Source organism: Mizuhopecten yessoensis, unplaced genomic scaffold (genome assembly GCF_002113885.1).
Source record: "Mizuhopecten yessoensis strain PY_sf001 unplaced genomic scaffold, ASM211388v2 scaffold8057, whole genome shotgun sequence".
NCBI classification, from domain to species: Eukaryota; Metazoa; Mollusca; class Bivalvia; order Pectinida; family Pectinidae; genus Mizuhopecten; species Mizuhopecten yessoensis.
Window position 1 is genome coordinate 80471 of NW_018407357.1, and position 13669 is coordinate 94139.

A 13669-nucleotide genomic window follows, 5' to 3' on the forward strand; every position below is an offset into this window, starting at 1 on the left:
GCGCCGCATGTCTTTATTCCAATATCAACGTTAACGGGAGACAACTTTTCGGAATACAGCGCATGTCCTTACTTCAATATCAACGTTAACGGTAGACAACTATTCGGAGCCCCGCATGTCCTTACTTCAATATCAACGGGAGACAACTATTCGAAATGCGCCGCATGTCTTTACTCAAATATCAACGTTAAAGGGAGAAAACTATACGGAATGCGCCACATGTCCTTACTTCAATATCAACGTTAACAGGAAACAACTATTCGGAATGCGCCACATGTCCTTACTTCAATATCAACGTTAACAGGAAACAACTATTCGGAATGCGCCACATGTCCTTACTTCAATATCAACGTTAACGGTAGACAACTATTCGGAGCCCCGCATGTCCTTACTTCAATATCAACGGGAGACAATTATTCGGAATGCGCCGCATGTCATTACTTCAATATCAACGGTAGACAATTATTCGGAGCGCCGCATGTCCTTACTTCAATATCAACGTTAACGGGAGAGAACTATTCGGAGCGCCGCATTTCCTTACTTCAATCTCAACGGGAGATAACTATTCCGAATGCGCCGCATGTCTTTTAAAACATGTTCAGGGCCTACCCTTAACATATCAGTTCATTAACATTTCAAGGCCTACGCCCGACAAGGCAGAACATGTATTCTTCCCTGTATGGGGTCCTCATTAGATAGCCGGTACTGAAGCAGCTTTTTTTTAACCAAACAATCAAGGAATGCAAAAAATACAAAATAATCCTTAAATAGAAAATAAATGAAGAATACAACTTATCACAGTCGAACCGTGATATCTCACGTCATTTAAAACTGATATTCAGAAAGAAATTGAAATTGTCTTGTTTATTTTGTGTTGCTGATGATGATCATGGCTGTCACTGCTAAATGAGATCGGCCTTTCTGATTGCACGTAGAATTGAAAGTTAATGGAGAAGTTTTCGGCGACTGGCTTTTTCTTCAACCTCATGAAAAAATATTGAAATTCAATTGATAATCAAGGAGCTTGGCTTTTAAGTTCGAACTAGATGTTACCATTGGGAATACATTCTCATTAAACCAAAGATAACAACCCTTAATTCAAATCTGGATGTCGGTGTGCGTGTGTTCCTGTAAAACGAAAACAATTATGAAAAAATACTATAAATTCAACGTATAAATAAGACCCTTTCACTGAAAAACTACTTTTTAACTTTAAGCAATTCACACAAGAGTCAAACGATGTTCAAACCTGGCCGTGAGAAATTTTGTATTTCATTGTGATGATTTTGTCCTTGAAGCAGGGAAAGAAAACGATATCTCAACTAACCTTCAATTAACAGACGGACTTAGAGTGACACATGAGAAAGGCAAATGCGGTACGAGATGTGATTGAACTTTAGAAAAGCAGAAGGCTATATATAGCTATGTGTGTATAGATTATAAGGTATATTATATATAATTACTTACGCCGACACACTTATAATTAGGAGATCTCAAGTAGACCCTTCGAATACATATTTCAAAACTATACGTTGGTTTCCCTAATCCTTACCTCTTTAGCTGTAATCCCATCTTTACCTTTAAAATGTTCGTATGTATAAAAAACCTAACTTTAAAGGCTTATAGATTTATTTGTTACGGAAAGGACGTAAGTAAGTTGCAATAACTTTTGTCTAATCCATTTGTGTTTTGTTACAATAAAATCGATTTAAACTAGCCATCACGTCTTTAACTTTCCTCTAAGTAAAGGCCAGACAAGTCATGTGTTCCTTAGATATTATTATTTGAAAGTTAACCATGATGAGTTGGCCAAAACCAAAATATGACAAAATCTAATAATGTGTCTTAATAGGAATGACGTCAACAGTAACTTAATTTGCGAAGATGAAAAGTGATGTATTTGTACCTCAATATACCTGTAGGAATAACGTATAATTTTCAAACAGGATTTAAATTGTATCAAAATTGAATTGCAAACGAACTTCTGAAAAATGATGAAAAAAGGAAAATAAATAAACATGTAGAATCTAATAGGAAGATGTCGTAGCGTAAAATAATTGCTGCGCGTAACCGAATATCTGCAATGATTTAAACTTGGACTAGCTCTAAAGTAACACCGAAAACGTTTAATAAGCTAATCATGCTGACCTGTGTTTGTGAAGATAGAATTTGACTTGATAGCTGGTATACGTAGACGACTGCACATTCACAGGGACCTGATAATTTGTAACAGCTTATAGCCTATATTTGGACCTAAACTAAGGTGTTCAGAGTAATTTGACATGATTCAGGGGTTTTGATCGACTTTCGGTAAAAATGACACCCCCAATGATTATGGGTAAAAGTCGATCTAAACCCCTGAAACATGTAAAATTACTTTGAACACCTTAGCTTAGGTCCAAATATGGCTGTAACAAATTCTCAGGTCCCTGTGTTCGCGGTGTCCTACCTTGTCAGACTGCATAGCGCGCGCTTCCCGCCAAAAACTAAAGTTTTAGGTCAAAATGCGCATGCATACGCGGGACAAGATGATGGACTGTTAGCACGACCAAGACAGATAACCAACGCTGTATTTGAGGACTTTTTGTATGTGAGTATGTGATACTTATATGAGACAAACAAGAAAGCAGCGCCAGATATCAAATAATAACAACTTGTTGAATGAAGTGTTGTAGAGACAGGAGCCACAGTGACAGTCTCCTTAAGCACAGGTACTAGCCTCATCTGTCAATATAATATAACCATTATAGGTGTATTGACAGACGAGGCTAGTACCAGTGCCTTCATAATAAGGTTGGTTCATCACCGAGGAGTCCTAGAAGGACGAACTAGCTGTTTATAATGCAGTGTTATTCATTTTTAGCATACGTGATATATATATGGAAAAAATGTCAACCCTATGGAAATTTATGTTTAAAGATCACTATTAATTATAGATATTATTTGGATATATATATTGAACATGTACTTAAGTTTTCAAAATGATGCGATGTACAGTTGTCATTATTTAAGATATTATTTGGATATATATATATTGAACATGTACTTTAGTTATTGAAATGATACAATGTACAGTTGTCATTATTAGGGAAGAACCAATTTTACAAAATTATATGGCGCACATATATAAGTTAAAAATCTCCACACTGACATAATTACGGTACAATGTATATTGAAGCCAGGCCGACAGCCATCCTCGATATGGTTCACTTTCGCTCTCTACACACCTGGAATATGTCGTAGCTAAATTGAAGACTAGTTTGATCCTTTAATATACATCAAAAGAATCTCGTCAGGTAATGGCCAAAACTAAATCATGGCCTAAGCAATATTTGATGTGCATAGGGCTAGGTAATCAAATTTTAAAAACTGTAAAATGTTTATTTATCATACAATGTAGAATTCCTTTAACACACTACCTTATATTGATAGACCTATACAGTAGAAGTGTACAGGATATTTACACTACTCAACTGAGGCCAGTAAATATGTGGGGTTTGATAGATAAGAGCAGAGGAAGCCATCATCTGACGTTATACTGTTCCCTCCAGACAAAAGGAAATTATGTTTATCGCTGGGAGAATGATACAACCTACAAAATTGGTATTATAATAAAATTTGATAATGAATCTGACTTCATGAGTGTACCATTTTTATCCTCACAAAACGTGCATGCATAGGCTGTCCAGATACGTTCTATACAACAAACTTTAAGTATGACCTAGAAAATCTAGCTGAAAGAATATTTATATTAATGACAAAGTGAAATTCACAAACTTGCAGGCTCAAAGTACACTTTCCTGGACATAATTTAATTTTTAAATACTGTCACAGTGAAAACCGTTGATCTTTCTAATCTATCAGAGTAACAATGGTTTTGTTTTTGTTGGTTTGAAGTAAAAGATTGTGACTACATGTACAAGTGTTATTTACATGATGAAACACCAGGTTAATTGACTGAAGATTGAAGTGATTTTTTTCTGTTTGTTCTGCTAATTAATATTAATTTCTCTTTTAAGATATTATCATCAATTAATATTGCTATCATTAGCTATTGTGATATTGTCCTATTACATTTTGCATGCTTGTTACAGGGTAGACCAAACTTGTCAAAAACAGTTTTAAAAGATACTTTTTTGAAATAAATTGATCCAACTTGTTTACAGCCTTTTTAACAGGTTTGGTCTATGCTGTGAGGAGTATGTAACGACAATATAAAACACCTAGTGATAGCAATATTACATGTGTGTTGCCCTTGTTGTAGAAAATCATGATTCTTTGATTACCCAAGGTTATAATCATATTTCACTACATTATAAAATGCATGACAAAATATATAGATGTTTGATACTTACAATGCCTTACTTAAAAGAGCTTCAGCTGTTGTTTGAAATAAATTAATTCAAATTGAGTTAATTGATGTCAAAATTCAAAAATGAAAATGAAAAACCTTAAGTTATACATTCTAAATATTGATAATAGGAAAGAGCAAGTGCTATTATTTATCAGCTGATTTTCCTTGGCTTAGTTTTTTGGTCGGTATACTAGTTCTCCCCTATCAATTGTAAGCTATGCCCTATAGTAACAGTTTAATTATGTAAAAAAAAAGTATTGATTGAAATATTGTCTTGTTTTAACTTAAGTTTGCATTGGTATCATCAAAAAGTGTTTTATTGAAAACTAGAAGAAATAAATCAATAATGTGCTTGTCTAGCTGTTCCAGGCGAACATTTAATGTAAACTATCAATATTTTACCTATGTTTTTGGAACCATAGGGGAATGAAATGTTCCAGGGTGTATGTGTAACAGATCCATTCACTCTTTTTGGTCTATCACTCTTTAGCAAATAGAAACCAAAAAAAGTATATCTGTCCCAGATCAGCCGTTTTATTTTGTAGTTTGAAGAAGGATTTTTATTTTCATGATTTTATTTTATGTGGTTTTTTTTTATAGTTTTTCCACCCAGAACATCTGCTATTGATTTCTCTATGTATCTAGTGTTTCTATATCCATACAGGGCAAAAAATATAATTATTGTTTCTGTTTGTGGCTCTCAATAAATTAGGAGAGGTCATTAGGCAGAAATGTTTGTTTTTGTTTTTTAGGTCATATCGGAGTCACTTACAATGTAAGTGACCTGTTGTGATTGCATTTTGTCCATAATGTCTTTCATCGTTGTCCATGATAATCCTCAGCCTTTTGCATCGATCAGAATCTACATATATATATATACTCAAGAACAGACTGACCCCAAAGGAGGCTGATCGACAGGGCCATAGGGGTCAAAAAGTGCATAAACCTTTAAATGACACTTCCTCTGTGACTTGTTGGTAGATTTTCACCAACATTCCATGAAGTGATCCTTAGATGATGATTAGAATCAAAAATTAAAAATTGGGCTGACCCCCTGCTGATCCTGAGTGGAGCCATAAGGGTCTTAGTATTGTAAATTCAAATAAGGAAAACATCTCTTAAATATTGTTGAGTTTGATTAACATCTTGTAAAGTGATCGACCTTTGGATGATGAGGGTCAGAATCTGTATTTTATAAGGGGCTCATTCTCCAGCCCCCCAGGGGGATTCGAAAATGGACCATTATAATGAGTCACAAAGTACAAACCTTTATAAAACATTATTAAGGCACACAGCTAGCTATTTGATTGGAAAAAACCTGACCAATTAATTGCTACGCTGAAACACAGATTTTCTTTCTTGGCCTGAAGTGTTTCTATGTTGCTACAGAGTCTCCATATATGAAACACGCTGAACTCCTGTTACCATGTACCAGTATGTGCATTAAACTGTAATAGCCTGTTTAAATCTAGAGCTCAATACTACATTAGGATTTCAATTTTACCAATTAAGTAGTGGCATGCATACTGTGATGCCAACAAAACACTAATGATGGTAAACAGGATTTGTATTTCTTAAAATATTTTTAAATGAAATATTGGAAATAAAAAGAATTAACTGCTCATTATAATTTTGTTGTAGTTTTGACGGTGCAGCCACGGTTTGAAAGTTATTAGTGATCAATTAATGATCAATTAGGGATCATGCATGTACATTATGTTTCTGGCTGAAGCACGATACAGTTAGTTCACATTACTTGGAATTAATTATTTCCTGCAGAATAATTTTGGTAATGATTTTTAAGAATGGTTAAGAACCATATTGTTCTTACCCTGGACAGCCGGGTGTACCTACATTCCCTGGTGTGAGGTATCCTTATCACACCTTAGTGCTTTATAGACGAGTGTATTCCCATAACAATTATATGATGTTATATATAATTACATGAACCATGGATAGAGCACGTAGCATCAACATTGCATCATGACAGCTGGGCCAACAAGTTGATAGAAAAACAATCTGATCCTTCTTAAGTTGCCAAGAGCTCTGTAAAGCTGCCTGTTCCTTGACTCAAGAATTATCCCTCTTTGGTTCTTTGGTTGAGATACAAATATAATGTAGTATATATATATATTATAATAATATTTACAATCATGAAAAATATTATTATAAATCATATCAATCACTGTTGTTGGGCCGAATGTTAATGCGCTTGAGGTCATCATGTGGGTGGAAACTGAAGTACCCGGAGAAAACCCACGGTTGGACAGGTGACCCCATATCTTTTCACATCCGATTGGTGAATCAAACTGCAGTCATCTTGGTGAAAGGCCAATGCTCTCATCTGACCACCTACTTGTGTCTTGGGTTGTGATCCCTTAAGTAGTCAATGCCAAGGCCATGGCAGATTATATTATTCTTCTGTTTTTTTGACTGTGTCAAACAACATTATAATAATATTGAGGTATATGTTTCTTTTCTTAAACAAGTTGTGTATGCTATTCAATACTTCAATTTGGAAAAAAATATATGTTTACAACTACATGCACTATATAGTATGTACTATATAGTATGTATAGTGAAACCTGTATTAAAAGACCACCCCCGAAAGTCCAACAACTATGGCCTCTTAGGGCAGGCATTTTCTGGCAGGCATTTTTTTTAATACAGGTTAATTTCATAATGAAATCACTGCAATGGGGGACATTAAAAGTGGGCTCTTAACACCTCGACACACGTGGTCTTTCATGGAGATGGTTAGCGTGAATAGGTTTGACAGTACTTGTGACAGCATGATGCACTTAAAAATTGTACAAGTACAACACAATCTACAATATCATCATATATGCACAAAGTTGCAGACTTGCAACAATATTAACTACATTCTTAGGATGTTTATGAATGAGTGTGTTTCTTTTTGTGACTTGGGGAAATGTGGGCATTCATCCATACATATTTGAGACTTGTATTCCTACAGACTTTAGAAGATTCCAGGTGATTAACTTGTTTTGTTAAGCTGGCACACTCTATGTTGGAATATATTTATTGACATATTTAAGTACTTCTGTTAGCCATTCTAAGCTGCTTCACCGTTGAGAATGTGATGAATTTTATAGACAATTCCACAGGTTATACCAAGTCATCATCCTTGCTGGCCGTGAATTCTGAATTTATCTATCTGGATATGTATGTCGATGAATCGTCAGAATTATGCTGACGATGGTTAGGCAGGTATGTGTACGACTTTCAGGACCTTCAGCACTTCAAGGCCAAATCAATTATTTTTAGTCACCCCTGGGGGAACCCTGGTGGGGACTATTCATTTTGGTTTCAGTCCCAGATTTTGACCTCTGTTTGTTGGGCTGTTAAGTGTCTTGCTTCTGTCGGAATATACCAGGCTGTAATTAAACAAGCTCTTGGATAACTCGGATATCTATTTCCTTTTTAAACAGGAATTACATATAACCTAAATATGTTCCAAGTATGAATCAGGCACCTTTGAGGTTCCCGAAGGGGTAAACTGTCGTATTATAAATTGCTATTGACTGATTTTGATATTTTATGTCTGACTAACGACTACTGTTAATATTTGCATATAGTGCACACTTTTTTAAGGGGAAAATGAAGTGTCAAGAAAGGGGTGTACACGATACTCAAGAACAATCCAAAACCAGTCCTTGGTCGCGACCATTTCTCGTAAATTTTTTGAGGATTTTCGGAAATGTTTTGAAATATGCTCGCAGCAATAAAACTGCTACATTTCGTTGACTAATCCCTGATTGCATTGCCAATTTAACAATTACGAAAAGTTGCAAGTTTAAGTCATATCATACTATGAAACCGGATAAATAAACTCGAGTAAAGTAGGCTCAACTAACGAAGAATTGCATCGCATTTATCACTCTGCGGTTAAAATTTCGTTCTTGGGTAAAATCATGCTGAACTCTTCAATCTTGACCGTAGGAATGTGTCAAAACGATATGGGTAAAGTGGCGAAGTTAGGAAGTTTGTGTACCGCAAAGAGTCAACGTCACGTGATACTATTAACCGGCAGGAATTTACAAGGTGACATCCATGCGAATTGAATCGATAATAATAAAGGTTTGAGTTTGAAAATTAAATATCAACGGGTTCAAAACAGCCAAAAACATTCCGATCTTTTCTTTTCGAAGGAGAATTGTTGAAATCACAATTGTTTGGTGTTCTTTATGTCTCGCGAATTCGGCTAATGGCGGTCCTCGTCGGAATAACTGCATTTAAACGTACACATTCTGCCAATATCGATGACCGATTCAGTCGGATTTGCAGACGATCAGAAAACTACTTGGAAAAGTGTATTTCATAACAAAAAATTATCCGTATATAAGATTGAAACTTTTCTGAAACTTATTGTTGTGAAAACAACATCGTTATATTCCAATTAACGTTACCTGTTCTGCCCATGCCAGGTGACCGTGTCAGTGCGCAGATCTCCCCGTATTCGAGGTGTCGGTCAACGCTAACGTTATATTTGCGACATGCTTTCTTATAATTTCATGTGTTGGCATGGTTATCTGAACAGCATGTATGTATTTACACCTGGTAATTGTTTACCATTTTGATTGACAGGTGGAAATATATCCGTTGTAGCTCGGTCAATGATTTATCGGAAAATGATCATACAGAATGATGGGGTGACTTTCATGTCATTGTGACATTTCTAGTTAAAGTTTTAAATTAACTACTGGGAAAATTGCTATGAAACTTCACTTGCTAGACAAAGTATCATAAATTGCACTTTTTAGAAATTATTCTGGTCTACTCAGTTCAACTGATCAACATAAGGTCAAATAAGCAACATTCCAATCAGAGGTCAAAAGGTCAGCATTATAATTAAGGTAACATTCTGAGGTTAAATGGTCAAATTAATACAGAGGTCAAGGTACAAGCAGAGTTAAAATATTCTAGGTAAAATTGTGAGGTCAGATGGTGAATATAACAGGCTGAATGGTCAAGTAACAATTTTGAAGTCAGAATCCAGATATTAAAGGATCAATACCAAAATAGAGGTCAAGTACTTCAGGTGAAATTTAGAAGTCAGATGGCCAATTTAGTTGCAATTAGAAGTCAAATGGTCAAGATGAAAAAAAGAGGTCAAATATTCACGGTATTAATCTAAGGTCAAATGATCAATGTTAAAATAGAGGTCAAAAAGTAAAGGTGAAAAAAAAGGTAAAATATTCAAGGTAACATGCAATGAAAGGTCAAATGGCCAAGATGAAATGAGAAGTCAAATATTTATGGAAATGATAAGAGATCAAATAGGTGAAAACACAGGTAAAATGGTCAAGATCACATTACAGATCAAATATTCATGCAGTGGTTTCATTAGTCGTAAAAATACCCTCATACAGTAGTATTTTACCAGCTGCTTTCATGAGAAAATTAGAAGAATGGTAATGGGGTGCTATGGAATACACTGAAATTAACTGCCTACTTTGTGCTGTATAGAAGCTACTTGAAATATTACTGAAACACCTGTTAAACAGAGGTCGAACAGTCAAAATATACTTACAATCAGACGAACACAATCAATGACAATTTAATCTCTTGCTTGTTTGGTACGTGAATAAAGTCACTTAATTAATAAACAACTGAAGGTGAACGCTTAATAATCTAGACCTAACGTAATGATGTACCACATTGGTGGGCAGCAGCCACCCAGCCCAGTTCCTAGACCAAACGTAATGATGTACCACATTGGTGGGCAGCAGCCACCCAGCCCAGTCCCGCTACAAGAGTATTACAGTACTCCATTGCTTCTTACATTCTGTACACTGTACTACGGCAATAAACTGTTGGTGGTTCTTACCTTGAAATCGGTAGAAGCTAACCAAACTTAATTAAACTAGCAGGTTTACAAACATTAACACTGACCCCTCAGTGTAAATATTCTCCCTTTAATTCCGGGATAAAATCTTTTAGATGTGTTGTCAGTATGTAAACTAGATACAGATCAGTGTATAGACAATTTAATCTCTTGCTTGTTTGGTACGTGAATAAAGTCACTTAATTAATAAACAACTGAAGGTGACCGCTTACTAATCTAGACCTACCGTAATGATGTACCACATTGGTGGGCAGCAGCCCCCCAGCCCAGTCCCTAGACCTAACGTAATGATGAACCACATTGGTGGGCAGCAGCCACCCAGCCCAGTCCCGCTACAAGAGTATTACAGTTCTCCATTGCTTCTTACATTCGGTACCCTGTACTACGGCAATAAACTGTTGGTGGTTCTTACCTTGAAATCGGTAGAAGCTAACCAAACTTAATTAAACTAGCAGGTTTACAAACATTAACACTGACCCCTCAGTGTAAATATTCTCCCTTTAATTCCGGGATAAAATCTTTTAGATGTGTTGTCAGTATGTAAACTAGATACAGATCAGTGTATAGACAATTTAATCTCTTGCTTGTTTGGTACGTGAATAAAGTCACTTAATTAATAAACAACTGAAGGTGACCGCTTACTAATCTAGACCTACCGTAATGATGTACCACATTGGTGGGCAGCAGCCACCCAGCGCAGTTCCTAGACCAAACGTAATGATGTACCACATTGGTGGGCAGCAGACACCCAGCCCAGTCCCTAGACCTAACGTAATGATGTACCGCATTGGTGGGCAGCAGCCACCCGGCCCAGTCCCTAGACCTAACGTAATGATGTACCGCATTGGTGGGCAGCAGTCACCCAGCCCAGTCCCTAGACCTAACGTAATGATGTCCCACATTGGTGGGCAGCAGCCACCCAGCCCGGTCCCTAGAACTTACGTAATGATGTACCACATTGGTGGGCAGCAGCCTCCCAGCCCAGTCCCTAGACCTAACGTAATGATGAACCACATTGGTGGGCAGCAGCCACCCAGCCCAGTCCCTAGTCCTAACGTAATGATGTACCACATTGGTGGGCAGAAGCCACCCAGCCCAGTCCCTAGACCTAACGTAATGATGTACCACATTGGGGGGCAGCAGCCACCCAGCCCAGTTCCTAGACCTAACGTAATGATGTACCACATTGGTGGGCGGCAGCCACCCAGCCCAGTCCCTAGACCTAACGTAATGATGTACCGCATTGGTGGGCAGCAGCCACCCAGCCCAGTCCCTAGACCTAACATAATGATGTACCACATTGGTGGGCAGCAGCCACCCAGCCCAGTCCCGCTACAAGAGTATTACAGTTCTCCATTGCTTCTTACATTCTGTACACTGTACTACGGCAATAAACTGTTGGTGGTTCTTACCTTGAAATCGGTAGAAGCTAACCAAACTTAATTAAACTAGCAGGTTTACAAACATTAACACTGACCCCTCAGTGTAAATATTCTCCCTTTAATTCCGGGATAAAATCTTTTAGATGTGTTGTCAGTATGTAAACTAGATACAGATCAGTGTATAGCTATAGGGAGATACAGACAACTCCCATACAAATACACAGTCCAACTCTGTACACATGTATCAATTTACTGGTTTACCCATTGATTAGGATAACGATTCCCTCTCCATGTGTCTAGGAATAGTCAAACAGGTAGCCAGGTGATTATGTTTCCATATTGACCCATGTTTTAGCTAACAAAATAGAATTGTTGGGTCCTTACAATTAGGTGCTGAGGACAATGTGTTGGGTATCCGTACTGGTAATGCCGATATGACAGATAATTGTTAGATCCTTACCGTTTCTGATTCCAGTCAATTTCCCAGGCGCCTATGGATGAATGAACAGAAAGGAAATCACAGATCAAGAAATTGAGATTCATGTCTACAACAGTCCCTGGATTCTGTTTATTCATCCCAGGCTCCAAGACTGCAGTGACATAGAGATGGCACACTTTTTTACCAGTACAGCTAGGAATTCAAGATAACCTCCTGGTAGAAATAATGATTTAAGTAAGTATATGCTAATCAATTTATAGATACTTGGTGATGATGCATTTGTTTTAAGTTTATTCAACACAGTAAAATAGTTTTCATAAAACTATGGAATTTGATGGTTGACCACAGTAATTAGTGGTCAGACCAGATAATATCATGACATTTTTTACCTGTGTTAACAGTACATCTAGTACTGGATGTGTGTCAGGTGTGTATATATACTGCATGCAAACTGATCAGGGTGTGAGGCTCGTGTTTCTGTTAATCTGACTAAATTAGGTTCATTATGAACCCAGATTTATCCATCAGGATTTTAGACCATGCTGTGAACAGGCAATAAGCTATGATGAAGAACCACAATAACACAATTCAAGAAAATGAATAAGAAGCTTTAAAACTGGACAAAGATTTAGTTAACAGTAGGTACAAAGGTACAACAACACTGGAATACAGGTCTGACATTTCTCATCTATGTTCACAATTTTCTGACAGGGTTTTCTGACTGTAATTTTGATGACGTATGACGTCGGATTGTGAAGTACTCAATATTACAACTGCGTTGTCGGAGTTAGTGCAATAATGGTTCCATGTATTGCCAAAGAGTTACTGGCGTCATTCTCCGGTGAGGAAGATCCTGTCATCCCTTTTTTCTTTTTCTTTTTTAAATTATGACTACAGAGCACTACCATCGTCCCCTCTTTTTTCTCAAACCTGGAGAAATTGCTAGTCATGACAAAGCATTCCAGGGCCTAATGATGTGTTTTCACAGTTTTTAAACCAATGATATTTCAATGTAATTATTTTCAATTCTGACTGTCTGAATCAATTTATTCCCAAATATCACATTCCCATACATTTTCTGAACAACATGATAAAAAATAGTCCTGCTTGAATCAAATTTTTATTTTTATTAAAAAAAAACAAAAAAACATTAATTAAAAATATTGATTCCTGTTGTTTCTTATTGAAAGTTGAATTGCTGAGCTTTGGTAATGATGGAGTTGATGAGTTTTTATCTCTCTGATCTGCATCTGATTGGAATGGAAAGGTGTCTCCTCCTATTTCTGACGAGGCTGATATCATATCGGAGGGTATTGGAGCTAGGACCATCAGGTTTCAGAGATTGACCTGTTGCTAAGGACTGTTACTAGGTTTATACACTTTCTATTGACAGTCTAAAACAAATGTACATGTCAAACAGCCATCTTGAGGATCTGAGCTTACATTAATATGTTCTCAATATAATATTCTATAATATTGTAGATATTGGTATTTAAGTTACCACTGAAATCTGGCTCCCAGTAGGGGGTCATTCACTGACAAAACGTTCACCAGCTCGTGTATTTTCATTCAGAATTCCATGTATAAAACATGTAAACCCGATAGTTTTCTATTCAAAACTAAAA

The 13669-nt window shown here is 36.6% G+C and overlaps 2 protein-coding genes across 5 annotated transcripts in view; both read left to right on the forward strand.

The window, feature by feature from the left end:
- Positions 1–2506: 2506 nt before the first annotated feature.
- The window catches only part of LOC110454779 (potassium voltage-gated channel subfamily KQT member 1-like), a 104758-nt gene continuing 93595 nt past the window's right edge, over positions 2507–13669 (forward strand). For 3 of the 4 annotated variants that reach the window (XM_021504475.1, XM_021504481.1, XM_021504482.1), the window contains exons 1-2: positions 2507–2590; positions 12081–12278. The gene's annotated coding sequence lies outside the window, so the exon portion shown is untranslated. Of the gene's footprint in view, positions 2591–12071; positions 12279–13669 lie in introns of those variants that run through there. The other variant, XM_021504476.1, reaches the window with a different exon arrangement.
- Positions 10887–11666, forward strand: LOC110454768 (formin-like protein 20). The gene has a single exon (XM_021504462.1). The coding sequence runs from the start codon at positions 10887–10889 to the stop codon at positions 11664–11666; it is 780 nt and encodes a 259-aa protein (XP_021360137.1).